Raw genomic sequence first — 27,588 nt, 5'->3', positions numbered from 1 at the left:
CTTGGGGACATGACTCATCCCAGCTGACTTAGAACCTGGTGTCTGAATGTGCTGGTTCACACTTAGGCATGGCTGTCTCTCTCCCGTTGACTATAGCACAGCGATCATTAGAGAGCAGACGTTTAGCTTTTAGACGACTTATTTAGCCTGGATGAATTTGACTTACAGGGGGTTTGTAACTTGTAGATAAAAGGGCAGCTGATTAGCCCAATAATCCAGCGAGTTAGTGGTTCTCTGGTTAGCCTCTCTGGAGTTCAGTAGCTCCAGGGTAGGTGGTGGGGAGGTCCATCCGCAGTGTGGGGACTCCTGTGTGCTTTCTGTGCACAGTTTCTCATGTACTGCCTTGTGTTTTAGATGGTGCGTTTCTAACACAGCGTCTCGGATCACATATTAATGCCTGCCTGTATTGTTTCTCCAACAATAGCTCCATGCTGCTTTGGGGAAGCTGGAGTTCACTAATCCCAAAATACACAGCATGTCAACAGTTTGGTCGTTCACGTTAGCACCAGACTCCTGAGATTGCGTGTTCTTTCCTTGAAGGATTTCCAGGGAGAAGCTAAAAGACCACACGAGCTATTGCTCCTGTCACCTGTGGTATCTAACGACATGAGCTGTGCTAAGATTCCTGCTGTGCTTCGAGCAAATACTGAGACCCCGTGATACCAAAAACCACGATGTTTGGGCTTCTCTGCTGAGTGCCAGTCTATGCAGATCCCGGGCTCCCAAGAAATGCCAAGAGGAGCGTTAACTATGGTTCAAGGATGAATAAGTTTCTTGGCTGAGTCTGATTAGCCACTTGTGATATTTGTATGTCATTATAACTGACACGGAGAAGCATGTTTGATTTGGAACTAATTTCAAGCAGGAACAAGTTTCAGCATCTGCATTTCCACTGTGAGCACATGAGGGACAGAACAGGTTGGAGCCTGCTTGGCCAAGGGTGGGGACCGCTCGGTAGGGAAGGGGAGGGCAGCAGTGAATCAGTTACAGGGAAAGGGAAGGAGCAGCCTGAAGAGCTGCTCGTCCTCCCCTTGCAAAAGGGACACTCTGAGCGCCAGGTACCAGATGCGTGTCTGAGGAAGCCGAGGGCGGGAGCTGGGGAAACCCAGCTCCTCCCCCAGCGTGGAGGCCGCACCTGGTGATTAACTCCCCATGAGGAGTGGAGCTCATGCTGAGTCCTGAGGGAACCTGTTGGGAGGAGCTCAGGAGTCCAAGAGTGCCAGGAGACCTGGAGTGGCACAGAGGACTAATGCAGCTGGACAGGCACTTCTTACCACCAGCCGCTCCGGTCATGTTCAACTATCTGGCAGGAGAGGCGAGACCGCAGTTCCAGCGCAGCTATGGGGGCCAGCAAGCACTGTCCGGGCCACTGAAGAGTCGCCTGGAGCAGCTGAAGAAGCCGTGTTGGTGGGAGCCCACCCCGCTGGTGCTCCAGCACAGCGAGACAGCCAGGCTTGCCATAGACGCCTTCCTTGAGCAGGGGGAGCGGGGATACCTGAGCGCCATCACGGAGGAGCGGGAGCTGCCCCTTCTTTCCAGCCTGGATATGGAATATATAAACCATCAGAGAAACCAAAGCTTTCCAGATCCCAGTGCGACGAAAGACCAAGAGGCTGACCCTGGCAATGCGGACAGTGGAGACAGGTCTTCCCTCAACTCTGAACTAACATCTGGCACCTACTTTCCGCTCATGTCCGATGTGCACCCTCCAGAGCTGGAGCTGGGGTGGCCAGTGGCACCGCTCCGCACGGTGTCTGGCCAGACTCAAGCCACTGTGATTTTCCAGAGAAACAAAGTGAACAGCATTAAGGATTTGCTCCGATCTCTGATCAGCCGGGCACGGACGGTACGTATAGAGCTGCGTCCCTTGAGTTGGGTCTCGTGCCACCGCACCTGAGTCCTGCTGGCTGGTCCCATGTCCGTGCACCACATGCTCCAAGCTGGTGCTGCTCTCTAGTTGCCCGATGTGATTGTGATTGCTTTTTCTCTAGCAGATCTCTAACTGTTCCTGCTCCTTTCCTTCCTGTAATTTCTTTCTGCCCGGGATTTCATGTCGTGCAGGCAGTGCCCTTTCAGGCACGTTGGGTCTGTATTTGGGGGCCTGCAGAGCACGGTACCCAAACGAGCAGCAGAACATGCAGAATTAGCGCTGTCCTGAGCCGCAGGGCGCACCCACCAGCCCCTCCACCTGGGGTCTGCACAGCCAGGGCTTTCCTGGAGCCCCAGACATGGTGTTAAGCAGGACAAGAGGATATTGCTGTGAGTTGCTGTGGGAGAATGTAAGAACTAAGTAAACGTGGGAGACTGAAAATCCCCACCTGTGGATTGAAGTGAGTTAGAGTACATCACCGTATCTTCTAGACTTGACATCTGTGCCTCTCTGAAGATGAGTCATATCAGCCCGTTTTGCCCCATTGCAGTTTCTGCTGGGTAGAAATTGCCAGCCCTTGGATGTAGTAAAAGCTGGATAAGTGCAATACTTGCCTACCAAGCACAAACCCAGCGTGAATTTGCTCACTAAATTGTGTTCCTTCTTGTTTCTTTTTACTCTGTCACTATACTGTGTTCTAAAGGAGCAGCACGGACAGTTGTACCTCAGGCATGGTTTCAGCTTTTATTGTCTTTGTCCTCTTTATGGTTCTTTTCATCTGTTCCATGTATTTCATTTTAACAGCTGGGTGATATTGAGTAAACTTTTAGTGCGAAGTTCACTTTTAACCAGCTGGCTTCTAGGCAATTTCTCTTATCACTCCAGTCGTTTCTTGTTTAACTTTACAGTCACTCCTTAAATTCATTACTGCCTAGTGCAGAAAGCAGAAGATAAAGAATTGTTAAGCCTGGACTTAGCTGTGTCAAGAAAATGAGCTGGTTCCAGGCAGACTGAGCTAAAGCATTATCTTCTATCACCATCTGCAAAGTTGAGCAAACCAAGTTATGTTGTCCCCAGCAGATGAAACTGGGCCATGCGCAGCATCTGAGCTTCACCAAAGAACCGCATATCACTGACATTTGGGCATGATATGAGGTAAATGGGGATGTTGTTTCTTTTGTCCAAAAGAAGACTGTTTTGCCACATAAGCTACTGCTCAGTTGTAAGCAGCCGTTGCTTAATGCCTGAACGCCTACTGCACCTTTGTAGGCAAATATGGGAAGTTCTGTCCAGGAAGTAAGTGACAAAAAGCTTTGTTTGTCCTTGCAGGCAGCTGATTTATGATATCCTTAATGGTCTGAAAAGTCCTGTGACACCTACTGCATCTTTTTCAGCAGTTGGGATTAAGACACAGTCATGGCAGAGTACACAAAGTAAATGACTACCAAGAAATGTCCCTTGTCGCTTAGCACGTGTCCCGGATCTCTGACGGTATTATGATCCTCCAAACCACAGGGAAAACACCTTGTTGTTTTCTCAGTTCACAGGAACTTCTCTACTGCTCCAGGGGAGCTGCCCAGGCAGTAGATGCTTTATTGTACTGCTTGGCTTGAAAAAGCACTGACAGTCTTTAGCCCTTGGTGTTCAAGCTGGGGATTTTCATGCAGTGGTTTTGGCTGTTGCATGAAACGTGAGAATGAGTTTTAAACCATCTTATTGTTTTATTACTGGTGTTTTACTGGCTTCTAAGTTAGCAGCTCTGTCCAGCGCTTCCCAGGATTAACTCATGATTTACAGCACTTCCAGATCATTCACAGTCGCAGTTACACATCTTTGAGTATTTACTGAGTCATTTTGCTCATCAAACCAACCCAAAGGATATTACCTGTATGTCTTTTAATGACAAAAGAGCAACTGGAGGTAAAAACATCTTTTACTTGAAGTACCAGTAGCAACTGTGCAGAGAACCGCTCCCTTTTTTGCTTTTCAACTGCTGGTTTGGCATTTCAGATATTTCCTGCGCTAGACTTTAAGCTCTCATCATGTATCCCTCCTCCAGAGTGTCTGTCCTGCTGTGTGCTTACAGCTGACATAGGACGGGATCCAGCGAGAACCCTGAATGCTTTTCCTGGGCCGTGTAGACAGGCAGGCGTGTGTCTTGAAAGGCTGTTTGCTGTTTTCTCTTGTACAGTCATACAGATCAACATCGGCTGACTTATTTTGCAACACCATGTTTGTACTGACAAATCAGCAAAAAGGCCGTTTGTTCTGTGGGTACCTTCTGCTGGCGCAGTTTGTCTTTCTCCTTTGCTGCATTTAACCAGCTGTCTTTGAAGATGTTTTTTCAGATTTGAGCTTTTCTCTTTGCAGGCATAAGAAGATGCAACACAGCCACACCTTAGCCTTCATTTGATAATACTATTACAATTTTACTTTTGTTGAATGAGCTCCGATCTATTTTGAACTGTTCATGCTGCTTCTTTCACCCCTCCTGTACAACTCTGGCACTGGCGGTGTGTCTGCATTTGCCTGCGATGGTAGAAGGGTCCCTGATGGTCCCCTAGAGAAGCAATGTCTTGCTTCAAGTGGCAACACTACGGTAATGACCAAAGCCACACTGCTATTGGCAAATACCAGTAAAACCAGCTGTGCTGGTTACAAACCAGACAGATGGCAACCCCAGTGAGGTGCTGCTAAGTGCTGTAGTTCCCAAAGTGATGACAGAAGTAATTGCTGAATTGTGAATTTCCAGAGGTGGATGTAGAAATGTTATGATTTAGCCCTACAATGGCGAGGTGTGAATTGTCTGGAGCCTGTGGGGCAGCTGTGTCTGCAGTGTCCTGACCCACCACGGCGGACCCGTGGGCTTCAAGGCTGTGGTCAGCGTGGTCAGGAGCAGCGATGCTTGGAGGCATCTCCAGCCTTGCAGCCTCCACCGCTGAAACCGAGGGCCTGGAGGCACTGGACATACATTGCCTGGGTTTGTAGGACCAGATTGACTTAAATGCCCAAGGCTTTTAATGTGAGACATGAGTTGGCGGGAGCCTGAATTGGAGTTGATGCTTAGGTACCTAAATCCCACTGTTTTATAGAGCTGTTGGAAATTAACTTTCGAGGCTTTAGACCTCATTTCTGTGACAGTAAGGTCTTAGGAGGCTTCCAGAGGAAGACTTCCTGGCTCCTCTTCTGCCAAAACTTCTTGGCTTTGGGGTTGAACTGGTGTAATTATAAGAGCTGCCTGCTTTGTTTACTGAGGGGATATGATGATCTGAGCCGCCCTTATGGTTGTCGTGTGACACCCGAGCTTAGAATGAGCAGCCCCACCACGGGCACCTGCATCTCCACCATGTGAGGCTGTGCCAGGGCACAACCTCCCCTCTCTCTGCACCGCCGTGCTCCTTGCTGCAAACAGCCCTCCTGCCTCACATGGGTGCTCCCAGCACCCCCAGAGCAACTCTGCCCAAACCCCTCCTCACATGTGAGGAGGCCCTGAATGGAGCCAAGGCCTGTTCCACCTCCTGATGCCAAGTGAAGACCCACTTTGGAAAACATGAGTCTGACTATCATGCAGGGCTCCACCCAGCTTGCACAAGCTGGTCTCCCGCTGCCTGGGGTGTCTGCTGCCACACCGATGCCAGAAACCTGCCGGGAGGCTGCCAGGAGATGCGGGTCTACCTGGCATCCAGCTGTATCCAGCCCAGAACACGGGTGCCACATGGGTGGCTCTGGGCCGTGTGCTGCCATGCACAGCCACGCTGCTGCCCGCTCAGCCCCGCAGACCGGCAGTGCTGGCTTTGGGCAAGAAACAGCCCTGAACGCTGCCAAAGCCTGCGAGCACTGGTAGAGAAAAGCAAGATGGTGTGGACCTTCCGTGCACACCAGGCAGCAGCACTGCCTCTGAGCATGTGGGGTCTGGGGACAAAGGAGCATTGGTCTCTCTTGACTCCATCATATTGACTTCCCAAGCCAAGTTTAGACTGTCTCCAGGGCCAAACCTGCCTCCGGCCTGCATTTGAGATGAGCTGGAATATTGTGAGGCAATTGTGCTTCATCATTAGAGGATGGGTGGCCCATCGAAAGCATTTGGCTGAATTGTCTTTGGTCTTTACCTGAAGGCCAATGTGGTCAAGTCCTGTTTTTTCTGTGTGGGTTTCTGCAGTACCTAATGCTGATAGCCCAGCAGCAACATTGATTTGAGAAGCTGAAGATACTTCCTTACCATTTTCATAGCACTTCCATGGACTCTGCTGTCCATGCCAAGATGGGCACATTTTGGGGGGGAAGCAGAGTCTGCCAGAGCCTCATGAGGCTTCTGGGAAGACAGCACTGATGAGGGCTACAGGAGAGGTACCCTTTGGAGCCGGGCTCTGAACCTGTATCTCCCAGGGCTAGGGTGAGATGGTGGAGATGTGTTTGTGGCTTGGACAGTAGCAATGATTTTTAACTCTTGATTACAGCTGCTTTATGTCCAACATGGATGCCTGGGATCACACCAGCCTCCAGGAAGGTTCTTCCCCAGATCCTGCTGGGCTGGGCCTGGAGTCTTCTGCAAGATGTTGAGGCCCAATACCTGTGTTGAAGACATCATCACTGGGGACAAATCAGATAGAGCCAAGAGATCTTGTCCATGTGCAAAAGGGAGCAGGAAGCAACCTTTTGGCATTGCTGCCCTTCTCTGCCATGGCTCTGGGGCAGAGAGTCTCTCCATGGTGTGCGGGTAGAGCAGGCTGAGAGGAGCCAGCTTGCCAAGCAGAAACCTGGGCAGGAGAGCATGGGGAAATCATGGAGCCCTGCTCTGCCCATGGATGCTGCCTCCACTCAGCACAGAGGCCATGAGTATGGACCTGGAAAGAGTCAGTTTATCAATGAAAACAGAGCAAAAGAGCTACACTGGGCAGTGGGCAATCTGGGGCGTGACGGTCTGGAGCAGAGGCATGAGCCTGTCCCCACATCCAAGGGCAGCGACACTTGGAGGTCCTCTGCTCTTTTCTGAAGATATTCCAGGTCAGACCCATGAATGTGATTCAGCTTGTTCTTATTTGAAGCTTGAACCACTACAGAAGTCAACCTCACTGCTGTCCTCTGCATTAACTCTTTGTTTGAAGAGGAGCAGCCAAGCAGAGGTGGCAGAGGAAACCTCACCCTATGTGGTCTGCTCCATCGGGTGATTTGCACTATGGAGAACTGCATTTATGACCGTGCTCTAACATAGGCAGGGGAGGTGTTTGAAAACAGGATTCCTCCATCCTCATGGGGTACGTGATGAACAGCAGAACAAACTCAGGCATTTTGTGTGCAAGGTGCAGTGCAGGGCATGAATATTGAGTAGCAGGGTAGAGTAGGCCACTGGAGCTTCACTCCGAAGCTCAGTGCTTTTTGGGTCATCTTTACTTTGGCATGCTCTACTGGGTGCAGAAGCTCCAAATCAGAGTTATGCATATAACTTACAAGTACCAGACAGTTACGTTATTTACTGCTAAGATATGGTAAAGACTGGTACTAAAGTACTTGGTCAGTAGTTCCGTTATTTTTTCCAGCTTTTTCCAGCTTTTTCCAGCTTTTGAAATGACGCTGGCCTGTCAGTAAAGCCTTCACCACCTCACCTTTTTCAGTCCCGCAGTGTGTTGCCACCTTCCATGAGTTCTCAGTGCTAATGGTTCAAGGTCTAAGTCACCAGATTGCTCTGCACGCAGCCTCGGGTGAAGTGCGTCAGGCCTGACAAAGCATCCAGCTCAGCAAGTGCTCTCCTGCCTGGTCCTTCCCTCGCCAGCATGTGTCCCCCTGATTCCTGCCACTAGTGATGATGGCCAACAGGTGGATCCCAGCAAGTCCTTTCCTGATCCAAACAACAGCTGCCTCGATGTTGTCTGTTGGCAGCCTCACTCTGTGAGGAACATTGCAACAGCTTCTCCAGCCATATCTTATGTATTTATGGTTGATTTCTCTTGATCCATGGTTCTGGTTGCAGTCATACTGTACTTTGAATTTTCTAGTTCTGGATCAACCCATAGTAGGTACTTGTCATGACCTACTTTTCATTTTCTGTATTTTCCTTCCAGTTTTTGGAGAATTCATTTAGCCGAGATGGTCTGCTGCCCCTCATCCCATCTCCACAGTGGGAGATGGGTTGCACCTTATTGGCCCTGGCTGGGGGTTGTCATGGCCTTCTTCAATCTCGTTTTTTAAAGAACTGGCAGTTCTCTTTAAAATGATTTTCCTTTTTAAAAGCCCTTCCTTGGAGACCTTTTATTACAAGTCTTCAGTTTACTACAACGAAGCTGTTAGGTTTCACAACCATCGCCTGCATCCTGGGTTGTGTTAGCAGGAGTGCTGCCAGCAGGGAAGGGATCCTTCCCACACACATTATTCTACAATTTTGTCTGGTCACCCCTAGGATGTAATATTGGAACAAGGGCATGTACATACTTGGTCAAAATACCTTCTCCCTTACCTGGCAGTGTGTCCTTCCTGAAGAAAATAATATGTCTTTATATTAATATGCTAGTTATTTATGGAGTCACTCATGTTGATTGAATAATGATTTTGGTCAGTCTTAGCTCTTCTGTTCATATGCTGTATTCCTGGCATAGTTGCTTAAGGCAACACATATTTGATGCATTAAGGATAAGCAGAGTTTGTGCACATGCATTAACCTCTCAGCTATTTCTTTCTGTGAATGACAGATGGGACAAGGGTAGCTGGATGGGGAGTGTCTTCATAGATTTTTAAAGTGATTTTGGCTGCCATGGTGGGGTAAGGGCTTTTAAACACAAAGGTCCAGAAGCAGTGTCCACTCGTGTGGCCACAGATGCTCACCAACTCAGGAGGTCTGAATGCTTAATTCACAGTTTAAAGCACAGTTCTCTTGAGCATGAGATTTTAACAGTTCCTTGGTTTTCCACCCACCCCTCTTTTCTCCTGGCTAGGTGATAGCAATTGTGATGGATCTGTTTACAGACATGGAAATACTGTGTGACCTGCTGGAGGCCTCAAGCAGACGACACGTCCCTGTTTACCTGATCCTGGATGAAGAATACTTGAAGCATTTTGTGGAAATGTGCAATAAAATGGCTCTTACTCAGGACAACTTCCCAGTAAGTTTTCAGTCACACACTGGATATGATAAACATGTCTTGGCATTGATAAAAACCTTGTACCCTTTGTTCTGGTCTCTAGGACCTGTCCCTTGTCCCACTGTCCCAGGCTAAGAGACCATGGCTGTTTGGTCTAGGAAACAGAGGTCTGTCTGGAAGCTCAGGGGAAGGAGGGGAGGAGCTGTTTTACTCCCATGTCTTCGTGTTTTGTGGCCCTCGTTTCAGTCTGACATGCAAGAAGTGTGAAGCCAAGGCCAATAAGATGCAATCCAGTACTGAATGATTCTCTGAACTGGTGCAATTGGGCAGACAGGGCCAGACCAGAAAACTTGGATTCATATGGACCTGTATCATCTCCTTTCCTTGTCCCCTCTCAAGACACAGAATTGCAAGACTTAAATTGCTCATGGGTCAGATCCCTCAGCTCAGTTCAGATTCTGGCCACAGCTGCTGGAGTGTGGTAACTGGGTGGGGAAGAGAAGCAATGAGTCCCTTCAGATGTCCTGATGCAAAACCTCCCATTTCCTCCTCAGCCTGCTGCGCTGCCTCGCTGTAAAACCACGTGTTAAAAATCTCATGTTAAGATCTGGTTTTAGGCTTTGTGATTCAGTTGTGGGTTCCTGAGGGATTTGTTCCCCGCTCAGTGGGGAGCCCATCAGCAATGGTGTGTGGTGCCCAGACCAGGCAAACAATAAAAAATCAGTGTGGCAAGCTCTCTTGGGAACTCGCAGACTCAGAAATGCACCCCAGTATCTTCCTGCTCCCCATGTCACCTTTCTGGCTACTGCATATCAATGGAAGTCGGGTTTTTGTTGTCATTTGTTAGCCCTGCAAGGCCAGCAGTCCCGGCCGTGCTCCTTCACGGGCTGGGGGCTCCTTCTCTCCCAGCCACCATGTTCATAGTTCTTCCCTTCGTTTTGGCGGAGGACACTTGAGAGTCATCCAGTTACCTCAGAACAATGTTTAACTAAAAAAGAGGCTAGAGAAAATGCAAAAATCATGTTTTACAGCATTCAAAATAGATGCAGTTACAAAGGTCTTAATTTCCCCTCATTTTTAACCTGTCTACACAAAGATTCATTTAGAGAGGCACCCCATGCTGGTCTTTTCTTGCTTCTCACAAGCCAGACCCGTTTCATCCTGCCTCTTGAGATGGCAGCTGTTGGGGAGAGCCGCTTCGTGCTGGAGCATGTTTTCTTTCATGAACAACTGCATCACTGAAGTCACCTGGTAGATCCAGATGAACTCCATCTCTCCAAAATTTATTTTATTTGCTTCTTATCCAAGAGCCCAGCCATTGTTTTTAATTAAAATTAGAATGAGTTTAAATCCATGGGGATGTCTGTCTCTTTGTTAGGCCTGATGTCACGTCTTGTGCTTGAATGGCTAATTAACACTTTCCTCCCCCATGCAGTGACTCACCCGCAGGTCTCAATGTGCAGTGACTGATGCATCTCAAGCAGTATGTTAATATACGTGCTTGATAGTCACATCTAAGTGGAATGAGTGTACGTATCTTATTCCTGGCTCTGAGTTGAGGCAGGATGTGATGGTAAATCTCCATTTGGAATAATTGGTGGCAGTTTGGGTTAAATGGGGAATTTGGGGCAATTGCCCCTCCAGCAGCTTCTGAGAACATTGTGTGAGACCACTGGTGTCAAATCCTGGTGCTGAACATCACCAGATCCCACACTGGCGCATTGAGCATTGGCACCGGTCGCAGCAGAAGACTTAACTGTTGTATTTTTTCAAAGGGCCATCTGCCGAACCTAAAACTACTGTCTAAATCGGGCACCTAGCAGCCTGGCTTTCCTGCAAAACTGCAGGATTCTCGTCTTGTTTGAACAATTCAGGGCCTGGATTGCCAAGAGGAAGAAGATGATGGAAAAATGAGGCAGATATCAGAAACTCATCCAGCCTTGGAAAGGATAGAGGCAGTGAAGAAATACTGTGGTGACAAATCTATGGGATATCCCTTACTTGAAGTGGTTTTAGCTTCCCTGGGGGCGAGAGGAAGCTCCTTCCAGTAAGAACTAGTATTACCAAAACCTCAGCGCTGGAAAAAAAAAGCCTATGTTGATTTGCAACAGGATTAGGTGAACATCTCCCCAAGCATCCAGCATATCTTGCTCTATATCATCAACTTGTGGTGGCATTTCAGGGTATCACAGGTTGATACAAGTTGGCAGGGACTTCAGGAAGTCACTGAGTCCAACCTCCTGCTCAAAGCAGCATCTTCTGTGAGGTCAGACTTTGTTGCTCAGGACCTCACCTGGTCTAGTCTTGAAAATCTCCAAGCATGGAGGCTGCACAACCTCTCTGGGTAACTTGTTCCAATGCATAGCTGTCCTTGTGGGGAAAAAGTTTCTCCCTTCTCATAGGTGACAGATGAGGATATGTTCTGGGTCACAAGAAGACAACAAGTGGGTGCTGCAGTGCAGTGACTGTGAAGCTTCAGCTTTGTCCCTGCTAAAAGTTTCCATGAACTCAATAGAAGACTGGACAAGCACTTGGAAAAGAGGTCTGGCGGGGTTCCCACTAAGACAAACCACCAGAGGCTCAGGAAATGCCCTGAGCAGAAAAGAGTCAGCAGCAATGTGAGGGGGCAGCACCATAAACGATGCTTCTCCTGCACGTCTCCAGCTGCCATTGCCCCCTGCGAGAGATGGACTGTTGGGTCAGATGGACCCCGATCCTGAGATTTGCAGCTGTTTTGAAGCCCTGAAGGCCATGGTGCTCCTTGGGCAGGCAGGGACTTCCTCAGCGTGAGGTGAGAGCCAAACCTTCCCCACCCTGCTGTGGTGAGCGGACATTTTGGGAAGCCCAGCTCCGAGCCGGGGACCGTGACAGAAGAGGAGAGCGTCAGGAGTGGAGTCACCTGCTGCAGGGTGGCTGCCTCCGCTCCTCACCCCCGAGGCACAACTTCTGCGTCATGAGCCCCACATGAGCCCAGAGACTGGGCGAGCTGGTCCCGGGTTGTGCGGACGGCCTGGGGGGCCCTTGGGGGGTGAGGATGGGGAGAGGGGCTGCAGCTGTGCCCACAAGCACGGAGGGGCGGCAGGGACGTGGGTCTGTGCCCTGCAGAGAACATCTGTAGGTAAATCACAGCTCTTCGTGCTTGTCCTGTGCCTGCAGTACCGGCTGTTACAAACTGCTGTTTCTGCCAGCCTGACACGGGCTGTGAGGGGAGGCTGCCCTGGCCCCTGGAGCAGCTGCTGGCCATGGGCAGCACCCACCTCTGCCCAGAGGAAAAATGGCCCCGGTGGCGCCTGCAGCCCCTTCCGACCCCTGCCCTGGGCCTTTGTGTTCTGCAGGGCCAGTGTCACAAAGAAATCTGCCAGCCCAAACGCAGGTGGGGACAGTTGTGACAACTCCTGGTGCCCACGGCAGGGAGCAGGACCCGACCTGGCGGGGCAGCCCAGCTGCAGCCTCAGGGACGTTTGTTCACACACGGGATGTTTTGTTTGGCACTACCTCAGACAGACCAGGCACTGACCCTTTTCAGTGACTCTTCTCCTCTTCTGCCTTCCCCAGCTGAGGTGCAAATAACTTCTATTATGGGCACAAACGGCACACTGGATAAAAGGCTCCTGCTGGATATTGAGAGACTTATTTCCTTTTTTGTACTGGGCCAAAGTTGTATCAGAGAAGTTCTTTGCAGTCTTTCAAACCGATGAGTATCAGATCTGTTACACTTGAGTAGAGCAGCTGAAAAACTTAATGTAATTTTTGGATATACTGATAAAAGGCAATTCTTAAAATGTAGACATACCTTTCTGTAATTTATTTCTATTGAGTGATACTTTGGTTTTAAGAAGCCTGTCACTGTATAAAATCAGAACAGCACATTCAATTTATTAGAAACTATCTAGTTGTTATGGGTTGAAATTCAGTTTAAATGCAGAGCCATCAGCTAGTGGGGTTAGTTGAATATTATCAATAATGTGGAAGAAATTGTATAGTCTTACATCAGAAATTATCTGTAAGGTCATAGGATTCTTCATTTTTTTTTCAAACCAACATGTGTGCCTAAGCACAACTTGTTAATATGTATTGGTATTTTTATCTTATAGAAACAGACAGTGTGACGAAACATCTGGTGTGTAGAAGCCAAGAAATACTTAATGCTTTGCTGCATTCTACTGCTGGGAGCAGAGCTCCTGCTTGAGGGAGTGCATCCATCAGTGATGCACCGGGAACATTTCAGTTCAGTTCAACCTACCAACTCTGCTTGCTCTGTTTTCAGAACATGCGCATAAGATGTCTGAGTGGAGACACCTACTACAGCAAAGCAGGCAAGAAGTTTACAGGCCAGGTTCTGGAGAAGTTTATCCTGATTGATTGTGACCAAGTTCTTGCTGGTACATACAGGTAAGAAAAAGCAGCGACTACTGTGTCTCTTCTCATATGGTAGCTCCTTCCTCCCTCAGTCATTTTAACTATCTTTCTCCACACCATCTCTAACCTCACTATGTCCTTCTTGAGATGTAGAGACCAGAACTGCATGCAGCCCCCAAGATATGGCTGCACTGAGGTGTTATAGAGGGTCAATATGATGCCCTCTGCTTTATTATTGTCATTTCTATTACCCTTGCCGACAGTGGCCAACGTTAATTGAATTTTTTAGCACACTGAGCTGATGATTTCAGAGAACTGCTGATGGTAATTCTGAGCTCCATTGTGAGTTGTTCTGGGTTCAGCATCATGCAGTCCTGTTACAGATCATTTTTTTCCTATGGATACACCACATTCTCCTACACTGAAGCTCATCTGCCACATATTTGTCCACTTGCTCAGTTCTGTGAGGTCCTTCTGGATTCCTTCGCCTCCAGTGGGACATTCAGCCACCTGAAGGAGTTGAGGATCCTCTGCAAACCCGGGGATTTCACTGGACCCCCTGTGCCCGAGGTCACCGATCGGATGAAATCCAGTCCCAGCACCAGCCTGCGGGGCCTCGCTGCCGCCTCTTACCTGAACAATGACCATTAAGCCCGAGCCTTTGCAACCTATGCCTCCACCAGCTCTCGGTCCAGAACAAGACCTTGCCTTCATGCCCATGGTGACTTAGTTTCTTAAAAGCCTTTGGTGGAGAACCTTGCCAAAGATCGTTTGAAAACCCAAAAATATATAGTCGACTGGTGCTGACTGGCTCCCTCCTCAAACCGCAACAGGTCTGTGAGGCAGGGCTTGCCTTTAGAGGAGCCCTGTTGACCTTTTCCCAAGAGGCTGAGCCATCAGGAATCTTGTTCTTCCCACCCACTCTGCCTTGTCCCAGGGGGAGCTCAGCTCAGTGTGTGGGTCTCAAGATCACATGCAGAGCCCTCTCTGCATATGGGATCATACTGGAAGCCTCCCAGTCCTCGGCAAAGCAGCCTTGGCAGTGGCTGAATACACTGGAGTGAGACACATCTCAGTGTCACCAGCATTAGCGATGGGTGCAAAGAATTCATTGAGGTTCTCTGCTATGGTCCTGCCGTCACTGAATCCCCTTTGACCCATAGGTCTCAGACAAGCCCGCTGATTTCTTAACCACCAGTACCACGTTTCTGAACAACCTACAAGCTGTAGTCATATTGGGTTTTTTGGGCTGCTCCTTTTCAGCTGTTTTTGACTAATTGCTGCAGTTTTACATAGTTACCTTTATTGAAATTGAATATCCACTTGCTGAATTTATTTAGATTGCATTACTATAAATGGGCTCTTCCAGTTCTGCCTCTGGAACAGAGTCTTATGCATCATTCCAGACCACATCCTGAACAGCATCTCTTCTTGTGGGTCGAACAATTTAGACCAGTTAATTCTGGGAAGTAATCAATTATTGCTTCCACAAAGTTTTTCTCCACAGCTCATCCCAGTGAAGCATTAACCTAGTATGTATATGAGTGGCTGAAATCTCCCACTGTTACTACCTGTCCTAATTTTGCAGCCTCTGTAACCACAGTTAACATTGTCTGATCACCATCACTGTTCCGATCAGAGGGTTGGGACTACAGTTCTTGTACTATATTTTTATTACTAGACTCAGAGTTTTCCACCCACAGACCTTTTCCACAGTATTTTCATGCTGTTACACATCATATTATCCTTCACAAACAGTGCAGCTTCCCAGAACTGACTATTGTGATATTTCTGTGAATTGGGTGCCCTGGCAATATTTTATTCTCCCTCCACCAGGCCTCCTTGTACACTGCTCTCCCTCCCCCTTTCTCTCTCCTTTCCACCTCCCACCCGACCCTCAGTCTGCCAGTGTCCTCACCAGTGCTGTAGCTCCAAGCTGTGCCTTCTCCTCTGCTCTTGGCTTCGTCACCTCTGAGTGTGGAGATCTCTTCTTATCAAACTCTGGCAGTGAAAATTGGAAGTACCTGGCTCTATATATACAATACAGTCTCTATATGAACAATATGTAGAGCAGTGTCTGGTGGCATTTTGTCCATCCTAAGATGTGTATCTGTGCTGGTTGACTGAAAATGGGTTAATTTTCTTCATGCAGTTAGAAACCTTTCTTTTCCATAGCTCATTATTTGCGCTCAGTTTGAGAACAAGAGATAACACCCAGCACAGGGTTAATGTTTTTAATTACTCTGATCTGAAAGCCAAGGACACTCTGAGCTCTGCCCACAGGTGTGAGGCAGCGAGGGAGGGGATGGATGGATGGATGGACAGAGCTGGACTGACACCCACACTGAGCAATCAGAGTGTTCCAGCCCATTAGTGTCAGGCTTCATACTTAAGAAGTCAGGGCCTTCTCGTTGGCCCTTCTTCTGTTATCTTTCTCTGGGGTGCAGCCAGAGGAATTCAGTCGGGACATTTAGCCCAGCCTTTTGACATTTTGCAGAGGCCTCTGGGCTTTTCTGCCTTTTTCCTCTCTTTTCTCTCTCCGGGATCGGCTTTAGGACCAGGCGTGGTTTACTGGTACTGGCTGCTCAGTTGTGGACAGAACTCGTGAGGAATTGCTTTGAGTATCTTTTATTTCTATTTTATATATACATATATTTATTTACTAGTAGTGTATTAATTATTTTATTAAACTGTGTTTATCTCAATCCAAGTTTCTCCCTTCCCTTTTGGTTCTGTCCCCTGTTGGGGCATGTCAGGAGGGCATGAGCGAGTGGCTATTGTGGTTGTATTGCCAGCTCAGGTTAAACCACGACAGTATCTGGGAGCAATGGAGTGAATCACTGTCTGGAAACATCTGTCCATCCCCACTGAGTGCAGGGGGTGGGGATTAGATAACTGAGAACACTCATTCTTCAATGGCTAAAACAGCGCATGTCTCAGCTGGACTGAACCCTATGGCTGCAGGAACATCTTGTTTCCCTGTGGCCCAGAGTCCATGTGTTGCTCAAAATGCGGATTCAGTTCTCTGGGTGGGTTCCTCCCTCTGCTGCTCTGGGGCTGGAATTTGGGTCTGTGATTTGCTTTCTTTCTATAGGTCTCTGTATAGCTGCAACTTCCTGAGTTCTGGAAGATAATTATTCAGTTGTGTAGGGTCTTATATCTGATTCTCTGCTGTCCCAGTAAGCACATGATGTTCTAGACTGAAAGAAACAGTCTCTCTCTGCGGAATTTGTTTAACAGTGGTCAGAAGAACTGTCACAGGAGAAACTCTGGGAGTCTGCTACTGGCTATACTGCAGCCTGGTGCTAAACCTAGCACAGCAGATATTTAGATTACTCTCCCTGCAGATGGAAAAGCCATCAGACATCTGAAAGGGTGAGAGTAGTTACTGAGTGAAACCAAAGATTCAGGTGGATCCAGGGCGGGCTCGGGATATCGCAGAGAAGCGGGTAAGAGTGTTCTTACCCAGTGGCAGGTTTTACAGTTCAACAGTCTTGTGTGCAAGGATCAGAGGTTTCAGAACCTCCAGGGTTGCACGTTATATGTGCTTCTTTGTGTCTGATTTGTCACAGGAGGCTTCTTCCCACCATGGCTGCCCTCACGATATTCTCTGGATCATGCAGTTTAGTTTATGTTTGGTGTGACTGCTGGATAATTATAGTTGATGCCCTCAAATTCCCATAACCTGGGCACAGTCAATCACTCTTCCCTATTGACTCTCTTGACTGCATCCATGATTTCATCCTCCTTCGTTATAATGCCTCATGTGAATTATCTCGTCTCCAGCTGAAGTATCGTCAGCTGTTCAGTTGTTTCTCATGCAGAACTTTCAGGCCCTTAATCACAATGTCTGTCTGCTGTGAGATGAACTGACAATGGCATGAAGAGGTCAGGATATCCCCACCCGCTCCAGTTTAGCACCGCAGTGTAATGGTGACTTCCGTCTTTTCCTCTGTCCCGGTTTTGGCGGTTCCTGGTCTGCTGTTTCCCTTTTGGACTATTGCTAAACATTGTAGCGATCAGTTTTTGAACCAGCCATAGGCACCCTGATCTCTTTCCTAAGTGTTAATATCTGAGAGCTCATCAATATACAGATATTGTCAGGGTTTTGGCAACTGCTTGAATTTATTGACATTTAATTTTGTCTGTCGTTTTGTCACTTATCCACCCCATACCAGCTCTTGCAGCTTCTGATTATCCAGTTTTCTCTTGGCCACCCATGAGCTCTGACACAGACTCTTTCTACCACTTTTCAGGACTTTTCTGAGCATGTTGCACAGCACTGATCCTATCACAAAACTTGTGTGATCCAATGGGCAATTTAAAATTATTACTAGTGTTTACATCCCATCTTTAATCAACTGTTAGTCCTTGGGAAAACCCTCTTTGCACTCCATGATCACTTAGTTTTCCTAAGAGTCCTTGCTAAATGACCCTGTCAAAATCTCTTTGAAAATTCAAGTATCTAACAGCAAGCAGATCAAATGCATCTGTGTGCTTGCTGCCTCCTTCAAAGACCGGCGAGAGGCTTTTGAGGCATGGCTTCCTTCCACGAAAACATGCTGAGTCTTCAGCATTATGATTATAGTTATTTATGTGTCTAATCATTTTACTCTCTATTTGCTTCTACCAGTTTGTTCAGTATGGAAATAAGACTGGCTCGTTTGTAGTTTTCCAGGAGCCCTTTAAAAGGTTCACATTTACTACTTTCCATTCCTCTGCTACTATGTTCAATTTTAAATGATAGGTTATTCGCTGGTTAATAATTGGAAAATTGCTGACTTCCAGTTTTTTGAGGCTGTTTAATATTTTCCTTTAATACTCCTTTTAACTATGGTGACTCTTTGGATGTTTTAAAATGTCTTTATTTTGATAGATACATTTTCTCTGAGACTCTAATATAGCGTCTTTAAACAATCTTCACGCTGCCTCAAGCATTTAACCTTTTTGGTTGCTCTTTTAAATTTCTTTTTAAGAGCATTCCTCACTTTCTCTTTTAAGTTAAGTATTACTGTTGTGGACAATTTAGGTCCTGAAAGAATATTTGATATGGGCACGTCATGGTTCTTTTTTTGCTGAATGGCCTTTCCAAAGAAACTTTCTGAACTGGTAATGTTATTTCTCCTTTTGCTGGTTTTCTGGTTAGTTTCTCAAAAAAGCGATCATTTACAGTGTCTAAAATGCAGTTGCTGCAGCTCTCCTGGTAACAGCGCCTGTTCAACATGGCTAGAACTGAATCTCCCTTTATTCCTCTGCTTTCTGCCGTCTTTGTCTCTCAGCGCTTCCTTGTGCGCATGTAAACATTTGTATCTGATCTGGTTGTTCACCACTATGCACTTTTCTAAACCCAGTTTTATTTGTTCAGGTGTTCTTCATTGATTCTAATTTCCTACCTAAGTGTCACTGATTTCAGTCCTGCGCTTATATTAGAATGTGGTTCTCTTGCTTTTATTCCGAAGGTCAAGTGTGCAATCTCAAACTGCGTGGCCTCCTACACCTCGCAGCTCTGCTCCAGATTCTGGTTTAAAGCCTCCCTAGATCGTGTGCGTTCCATTGTGCAGCAGCCAGGTTTCGTTTAGGTTAAGATGGAATCCAGCTTTCTTTATAGGGTCACTATGTTCCTACAGTTTTCCATTTCCCTATGATTCTACCATCCTTTCCCTAGCGTAATTTCCATAACCATGTCCTGAAATGCTCTTTTACTTCTCTGTCCCATTCTAAGCATGGAAGAGGGAGCATTTTATAAGGCTAGCAATAAATTTGTGAACTTTTTAGCTTCCTAGTTAGGTGCTTCATTTTAGCCCCAAGACTCATCCTGTCTTTTTGTGTTAGTGAGACCTATTTGGACATTGACCAGTGGCTTCTCTGTAGTGCTCCATAACCTAGATCCAAATGTCTCTACTGCCCCTCATCCCAGTGAGCAACTCCCTCTTCATTCTCTGCTGTGACCCCCTGAGCACTGAGTCATGAGGGATTATTATACATCTGTGTGTTCTGTGTCTCCTACAAACACCAACACAATTTAGTACCTTCCATATAGCTGGTTTGTACAGCCTGGGGACTGTGACCGTGCTGGCCGTCAGTTGTCTCTTTTCCAGCCCAAACATCTCCTGTTCCTCAAAGCGTTCAAGGTGAGTGAAGGGATTACACGTCTTCTAGGCTGCAATGTAGTTTGTGCACCCCCAGGATGTTTGTTTGTTTCCCAGCGCTGTGACACTACAAACACGTGTTTTCCTTAGGACATACTCCAGTCCCTGCTTGTTCTCCAGCCTGTGTCCATGCACCTGATCACAACTGCTTGGAATGCATTTTCCTTAAATATTTTCCTGTAGAACTGCATGCATTTTTTTCAGAACTTTTTTCCAACTCGTATCTGTGCAGTCCCTCTCCATCATATATGGTTTGTGAATTTAATGAGTGCACACTCTTCCGTCATTCAGGCTGCCCGTGAGGATATTGGATAGCACCAGAGCCAAGATGCCAGATCCCTCTAGAGTTCCAATACATCTTTCTGTGTTGGCAGTGAATCCAGATGTCTAATCTCTCTGCACCTTGCCTTGCAGAGGGGTATTTTCCTACTCCATCCTTGACTATTCAGGTATTCAGTGTCTTTTAATACTTTGGCTGTAAGAAGAGACTCTTTTCTCCTCAAATGTGTGCTCAAATCATGCCTGAAATCCATTTCCAGTCTCTAGTTACCTCTCCAGCCATCAGATTCTCTCCCCTATGAGCCCCATATGTCGTGTTACACGCATGTGGCAAGAACAGTGCACATATTGATGTTTTCATGTTGAACCCGCTATGTTGACAGTGTTGTTCTCTATGCTGACATTTTCCTTGACAGTTTTGTAAAAGCCCTTCTTATTTTCCAAAGTACTCTTGGCAAGCTGAACTCATTCTGATATATTAGTGCCTATTGTATGAATCAGACACCTTTTTGGAAAGCTTTCTAAATACAGGAACCAAGCTCACTGCTGTTATCTTAAACAACTGTAGGCAAATTAGCTTAGACCCCCCAGCTCTTATGAGTTTATTGACTAAAAAATTTCCCTGTGTTTTCTGTCTTTAACATTTTATTTCCTTTAAATGAAGACAAGGTAAGAACAGGGTTCATTTAGATATCTAAGAAAAGCAATAATCTAAAATCCTAAATATTGTGTATCTACTTATTTAGTGTCATTCTGGGCACCAGAAGAAAAAATTGTTTCTTTGAGCACTTATTTAACATAACAGAGTGAAGGATATGAAGACATTTCCTAATGCAGCAGATGGGAGGAACCTGAAAGCAAATGGGGCCAGAGCTAAACAGGATCTTGAACAGGAAAACTAGAGTACACATCTGCCAGGTTAGGACTAGAGAGGTGGTATTGCCAGCCTGAACTGGAGTTACGTGGCTGTGTGAGTTGCCTTAGAGGAGATTAAATTTCTCAGCTCCAAGTGGAAGGTGGTCAAAGTATCGGTCTGTGTCCTGGCATTGGCACAGGAAGGACGGAGCTCATTGTTTGCTGTATTGGAGTGAAAGAAACTCAAGATTTGGGGTTGAAGCTGACAGGACAGCTGAAATTGGAAAATGAGAGGAGAACGTTGAGAGGATCACAAGAGCTCTGCACCTGGCTGCAGTACCGAGGAAGGAAAACAATGTACGTGTTTGGCACGGACAGGTACAGCTCCATGGGTTTGAACCCGGAGGAGACTTGGAATTTCTTCACAAGATAGATGTTCCTACTCTCAGGTGTCCATGTCCCAAGCAAGAGCAAGTTATAGATCTGACTTGGTGATCTAACTTAAGAAAGAAATTATAGTTCAGCAGAAAGTGAGTGCATGAGGAACGAAAAGTGTATCAGCACAGAAACCCCAGGCTGATACGCACAGCGATAAAGTGACACTGCCAGAAGATGAATCCTATATAACCTTGTGGAGCACACCGAAGCAAAGAGGATTATAAAGAAAAAGTGAATCCAGAAGAAAGAGCCAAGGCAAGCTGCTGTAAGGATGAATAAGAGAGAAGGATAACTGAGATGGGATGGCCAAATTAAATTAGTACATTGCACTGTTTTTAATCAAAATGATGATGAAAAATGAGGAGTGGAAAATATTTCAAGTGTGTTGGAAGCAAGCTTAAAGAGCTTACTACAATAATATCAGATTATTGTCATCTTATCAAAGAAAATGTCACATGAAATGAAATGTCTAGTAATGAGTTTTATGTAGTATCTACATTTGGCAAGGAACAAAAATTATACACAGGAGTTTGTGTTGGCATACAGAAAGAAAATAACTCTTTGTCAGCCGAAGTGGCAGAAAAGCAATAACAATGAGTGAGAGAAACTACCGAAAGCAAAAAACCTTCTGCTGCAGACTGGGATCTCATCAGTCGGAAAGAGCTGAAGCAGAGCAGGCGAGTGTGGGACTGAGGCTGAAACCCGCCGGGGCTCTGGGCACTGCCCCGGCAGAGCTGGGGACAGGGACGGGGACGGGGACAGGGACCGGGACAGGAGGGCGCTGCCACCCCTGCGGGTGATGCTGCAGCTCCATCTCCTGGCCAGAGCCCGAGCTGCAGGGGCTCCTGGCGGGGTCCTGCTCCGGGGGGCTCTGAAAGCAAAGCAGGGATGGGATCCCATCCTACAGCCCCCCATCTTGCAGCCCTCCCCTGTCCTGCAGCCCCTCTGTCCTATAGCCATCCTGTCCTACAGCCATCCCATCCTACAGCTGTCCCATCCTGCAGCCATCCTGTCCTACAGCCATCCTGTCCTACAGCCGTCCTGTACAGCCGCCTTGTCCTGCAGCCGTTCCGTCCTAAAGCCAGCCTGTCCTACAGCCATCCCGTCCTACAGCCCCCTGTCCTGCAGCCATCCTCTCCCAGACTTTGTGCCCCAGGGGGATTCACAGCTGGGCACGGGATCTCTGTATGCAGCAGTCTGATAGGAAAGGGTAAGGACAGGAAATCCCAGCCGCTTTTAGAGATGCACATGAAGTCTAAGCATCCCCACTGGCCTGCAGTGAGGAGTTTCACAGCTCACCTGTGTGTTTTGTTGTGTGAGGAAGTGCCTCCTCTTCTCTGCATTGAACTTGGAACCTGTCAGCTTCATTCGATGCCTCATGTTTATGCCAGAATAGACCAAGAAGGATCATTCCCTGCTATTTCTTCCACGCCATTCATGGAGGAAAAGACCTTTTTCAGTTTGTAGTGATGGGAATAGCCATGGCTGGCAAAGCCACATTGTCCTGTCATGGAGACCTGCACCGTGGCAAAAGGGCTGTGCCACTGAGGGGATTTGGGTGATTCCTTCCAGGTCCTCTTGTGACACAGTGGGCAGACCCCAGTGGATGAGCATGGGAAACTGGGACACAGTGACGCCTGGACTGGGGAAACTGCTGTAAGAGGCATCAGTAGCAGAAACAGTTGTAAGGCCAGGGGACCATACCACTGGATGTGAGGCTGCCCCCCTGGCAGGGGCAAGGACCGTTCCTGTGGATGAGAGGAGATCACTGGCTGTCCCCATCTCCTGTGTTTCTGTAGGGAGGCAGCTGTTGGGTCAGAGTGTGTGGGGAGAAGGCAGAAGATGGAAGTCACTTCATCTGGGGGGAAGGAAGACCTAAGCAAGACCTGTTGTCTACCTCCTGCTATGATGTGGCCAGAGGCTGTTGTGGTGTTGTGATGTTTTTGCTAAACCATCCGAGTCTGAGACATGAGACCTCCCAGCCAGGATGAGGAGAGCAAACGTGACCCATTGCACAGTTCTGTTTCCAGCTCTGCTGGCCACAAGGGTGCCAGGCAGGGGGACAGGGTGGCACTGTCCTTCCCCCTTGGGAGGTTGTTCCTCCTACTCTGCTCTGCCCTGGGGAGGCCACATGTGCAGCACTGCGTCCACTTCTGCGCTCCCCGGTTTGAGAAGGACAAGGAATTACTGAAGAGAGTCCAGTGAAGGGCTATAAAGATGATGAGGGGTCTGGAGCATCTTTCTCATGAGGAGAAACAGAGTGCTGGGGCTGTTCAGCTGGAGAAGAGACGCTGAGAGAGATCTTACCAATGCTTACAAATATCTGAAGGGTCGATGTCAAGAGGATGGACCAGACTCTTTTCAGTGATGTCCAGCGATAGGATGAGGGGCAACAGGCACAGGCTGAAGCACAGGAGGTTCCATCTAAACATGAGGAAAAACCTTTGAGGTTTCTTTGACGTGCCAGAGCCTGGCCCAGGCTGCCCAGAGCAGGTGTGGAGTCTCCTTCTCTGAGACATTCAAATCCATCTGGATGTGACCCTGTGTGATCTGCTCTGGTGACCCTGTGTTAGCAGGGGTTGGACCAGATAATCTCCAGAGGTCCCTGCAACTCCAACCAGTCTGTGATTCTGTGGTTCTGTGATTCTGTCCTGCCCTGGCTGACCAGGGTCTTCTTGCTGACAGGACAATCCTCACCGTGCTGGGGTGCAGACCTGCCCCTCCAGAGGAGAGGGTGCTCAGCCCTCTGAGCGCATTGGTCGTTTTGAGGAGTTCAAGTGAGCACAAGTGAGTGTGTGAGCTGGGACACGTCTAGAAGTGAAACAGCTGTCAGGAACGTGGATGGGAACAGCAGCACCCTGGGAGCCAGGCGGTGACCGGCCAGACGCCTGTCACAGCGCTGGTGCAAAATCTCCTGTCTGGACTCTGATTTCTTCAAAGAGCTCTCACAGCTTTGTGAGAGATAACTTTCCTTTGCAAAAGCTGCCTTTCTTATTATATCGTATTTGCCTATATGGCCATTAATTGTATTCTTTAGAAGAGTTTCTACAAATTTGTGCTGTGCAGTTTATGACACTTAATGGTCTGGAACATTAAAAAAATTACATCACATTAGCAACCTTCCACTCTTCTGATACACAAGGCGTTTTCAAGTGACAGATAACACGTGCTGGGTAGTAGCTGAGCTATTTCATCCTTGCATTCCTTTGGTGCTCTTGATTTAATGTTACCTGGTCCTGCCAATTTGTTACTATCTGCTTTGTTGATATGTTTTCTAATCTCTTCTGCAAAGATTTCAACTTGAGCCTGGTCCTCCCCTGTGTTCTGTGTAAAGGCGCATTCAGGGCAGGGATCATCCTGAGCTCCTGTGTGATGAGCACCGCTGTGGAGGGATTATCTGAGCACTCCTCCTACACACGGACCATGTGCTGGCCCCGCAGAGCTGAGTGGTATTTCTCGTGCCTTTCGCAATGTATGACCCAACCTTTTTGAAAGATGGGTTTTCTGGTCTTAATAGCTTCTCATTTAGCCATCCCAGCTATTTTCTGGGTTTGTTTTGTTTTTCCTCGTGTCTCTGTGAAGCTGTATGCATTTGCTTTGAGCTTCCAATACGGTATTTCTGAATACTCTTCATGGCACTTGCAAAGGTTTTTCACTCCTTTACTACTTCTTCATTCTTACATAATTTAACTGGTTTGATATTAAGCAGAAGAGTTTCGATCTTTCCATTTCGTGTTGCTCTTTGGGAGGTGTGTATGCTGAGTGTACGTAGTGTCAGTATCTTGTTCTGAAATGAGAGAATAATTGGAATCTCCCATTGCAATTGCTCTCCTGCAGTTTCTGTGATTTCATCCTGCTCTTGTCCGTCAGTATCTTGCTTTAGTACCTGATAACGCAGCCCTAAGCTGGTTCTTCTCTCAAAGGTCTGGTTTGTTTCACACAATTAGTCTGTTAATCTAGTTTGACTCTAGCAAGAATAAAAGAAGCAGCTGATGATTGGGGTGACCAGGAGCCTACTCTGTAAGAGGAGCTTCCCTGTTTAACCCAGGAAAATGAAGATTGGGAGAAGAGATGTGGTTACTATGTGTAGATAAGTGAGGGGAGAGCTAATTAAGTTACAGTTTTCGCACAAACAACAGGTGAGTTTAAATACATAAGGAAAATACGCAGAGTGGCAGTTGGTGGAAGTTTTCCTCCAACTGAGGCAAAATCTAATTCATTTTAACATAATAATCTCCCAGAAAATATCCCAGAACATCGCACTGTGAGAGCAGGGACTACACTTGCTGAGCAAAGGACTCGTGAACCTCTAACACTGTTCATCTCTTAACTGCACGGCAAGGAAAAGTCTGGGGACTTTCACAAGCAATACTTATGGAAAACATCACCAGCCTTCCTGTCCTGAGGAATTCCTGAGGGGCTCTGGAGACCTCTGCTCCTCAAAGTATCTCCATTCCACACCCTCCCACCTGCCAAAGTGTCTCCTTCAAGTCCATCACGTGTTACGGATGGTAAGGACATGAGAATGTATCTCCTGCCTCCTTGCCAGCTTGATACGCACCCCGCAGAACCCGCCTGCACGGGCTGACAAACCTGCCCACAAAGGTTTGTGGTTCACCAGGACTGATGGGATGGGGAATGGGAAACAATGGCTCTTGCTGGCACGAGGAAGCTGGAGAAGAAAAGGCCTGAGTTGTGCTGCTGTGCTTTTTAGGCAGGGACCAGCTGCTGCTCTACATCCCTCATAAGGCTGAGGAAAACCAGCTGATACCTCTCGTTCATTGTTTATATTTTCATACAGTTCATTCCATCACTGAAAGTAAATACCATTTTGGGGTTGTGTTTTCATAATTGTGTAATGAATACACTCTACAAGTTTACTTACTCTACAAGTAACCTCTACAAGGTTACTCTACAAGTAACCTCAGACTTACATACTTCAGAGAAAGTTTTAAGGACATGTTGGAATCTTTGTAGAAGAGATTAGAAAACATCTCAGTAAAGCAGATAATAACAAATTGGCAGGACCAGGTAACATTAAATCAAGAGCACCAAAGGAATGCAAGGATGAAATAGCTCAACTACTACCCAGCATGTGTTATCCATCACTTGAAAATGCCTTGGGTATCAGAAGAGTCAAAAGTTGTTAATGTGATGTAATTTTTTTAATGTTAATGTTAAAATCAATCATAAGCATCTTAGCACTCTGCGAACTAAAGTTACATGTGGTTTTTTTCTTTTCTCACAGTTTCACCTGGCTTTGCAGCCAAGTCCACACCTGCCTGATGACCCATTTCCGTGGTCAAATAGTTGCAGAGTTTGACAAGGAATTCCAGTACTTGTATGCGGAGTCCAGAGCAGTGACCAGCTTCTGCCTGCCGGATCCCGCAACCTGCCACTCTTCTCAGGATTCTTCAAAAGCTGCCAACTCCCTTTTAAAACCCACACAGGCGGATGATGCTGAAACCTCAACCCCCTCCAGCAGCCTGTCCAATGTGAGCATCAGAAGCATCAAAATGTCTCCGTTCCTGAAAAACTCCAGCTGCAATGCGCAACAGGAAAAGCAAGATTCGAGCTCTGATTCTGGTAATAAGAAGGAAGAGACATCTCTGAAGCCCACTTGCCCTAAGCAGCAAGGAGAACCACCAGACTCACCGAACAGTCCTCCAAACAAACCCAGCCCAGCCGTGTATCACAAATCCAATCTCACCACAGCAAGGACATTCTTGCAGCCAGAGCCTTCCCCTGCCCTGAGCTCCAATAAACCGAGTTATGAAGGGGACAGCAAAGCTACCAGCAGCCACTGCTCCCCACTAGGACAGGAGGAGACGTCGCAGTCCCTTTCGGAGGGTGCCACTAGCAACGGGACAAGCGTGAAGCAGAAAGGGCCGTCTGCTGCCCCCAGGGAACCGACACCCGAAAATGATGCTTTTTGTGGGATGGAAAAAAGACAGAGTCCCAGGCAAGGGAAATTGGACCTGCTGTCCCCGTACAACCAGCTGAAACGAGATAAAAAGCCTGTAGTTCCTTGCTATGATAAACTCACTGAGGACATGCTGACGGAAAAGAACAGCACGTATGGGGCTGAGAAAAGACTGACTCTCGGGCACAGTAAGCTGGATCTGATCACCAAGTACAACAAGTTGAAATCTAAACATATACACAGTCGGTTCGAACTGTGACCTGGGCCTCAAGATATCCTTTGGTCTTATTTTCAAGTGGCTGCTTTTCCCCACCAATCATCATACCTGGGGCTTGAAATCAAAACATGGGTGGCAAATTACTCTTGTTCCTATTAAAAGGTGTCTATGCGGTTTCTAATACATGCAGATGACTGATTCAGATTAAATTAGCAAGTACACTTCAGTTTTTCAGTTACAGGAGAGAGAAAATGGTATAAACATAATCCATGCTTCTTTGTTCTTTTTGCCCATTTTGCCCAAAACTTAGAGCAAAACTCTTGCTACAGCTGCAAGTAGCTCAGCCAATGTGGTCAGCAGCGATTCCTCTCCCTGTAGCCAAGTGCTGAAAATGAAATGGTCAAATGCAGGGTAACACTGCTCAA

General features: G+C 47.3%; 1 protein-coding gene across 1 annotated transcript; it reads left to right on the top strand.

The window, feature by feature from the left end:
* The first annotated feature begins 1,200 nt into the window (after window positions 1-1,200).
* FAM83C (family with sequence similarity 83 member C) lies at window positions 1,201-27,567 on the top strand. The gene is made up of 4 exons (XM_065850186.2): window positions 1,201-1,846; window positions 8,797-8,964; window positions 13,211-13,335; window positions 26,272-27,567. Exons 1-4 carry the CDS (start codon window positions 1,250-1,252, stop codon window positions 27,203-27,205), a joined length of 1,824 nt encoding a protein of 607 aa, XP_065706258.2. The 5' UTR covers window positions 1,201-1,249; the 3' UTR covers window positions 27,206-27,567.
* The last annotated feature ends 21 nt before the right edge of the window (window positions 27,568-27,588 follow it).

This window comes from Patagioenas fasciata, chromosome 16, assembly GCF_037038585.1.
Source record: "Patagioenas fasciata isolate bPatFas1 chromosome 16, bPatFas1.hap1, whole genome shotgun sequence".
Taxonomy (NCBI): domain Eukaryota; kingdom Metazoa; phylum Chordata; class Aves; order Columbiformes; family Columbidae; genus Patagioenas; species Patagioenas fasciata.
Note: the sequence above shows the minus strand (reverse complement) of the source record. Positions and strands in the feature narration are given on the sequence as shown.

Bases quoted from the DNA above. Each gene is read 5' to 3' on its own strand.
- FAM83C (XM_065850186.2), top strand. From the start codon at position 1,250: ATGCAGCTGGACAGGCACTTCTTACCACCAGCCGCTCCGGTCATGTTC. The intron at 8,965-13,210 runs GTAAGTTTTCAG...CTCTGTTTTCAG, and splicing joins TTACTCAGGACAACTTCCCA to AACATGCGCATAAGATGTCT. The intron at 13,336-26,271 runs GTAAGAAAAAGC...CTTTTCTCACAG, and splicing joins GTTCTTGCTGGTACATACAG to TTTCACCTGGCTTTGCAGCC.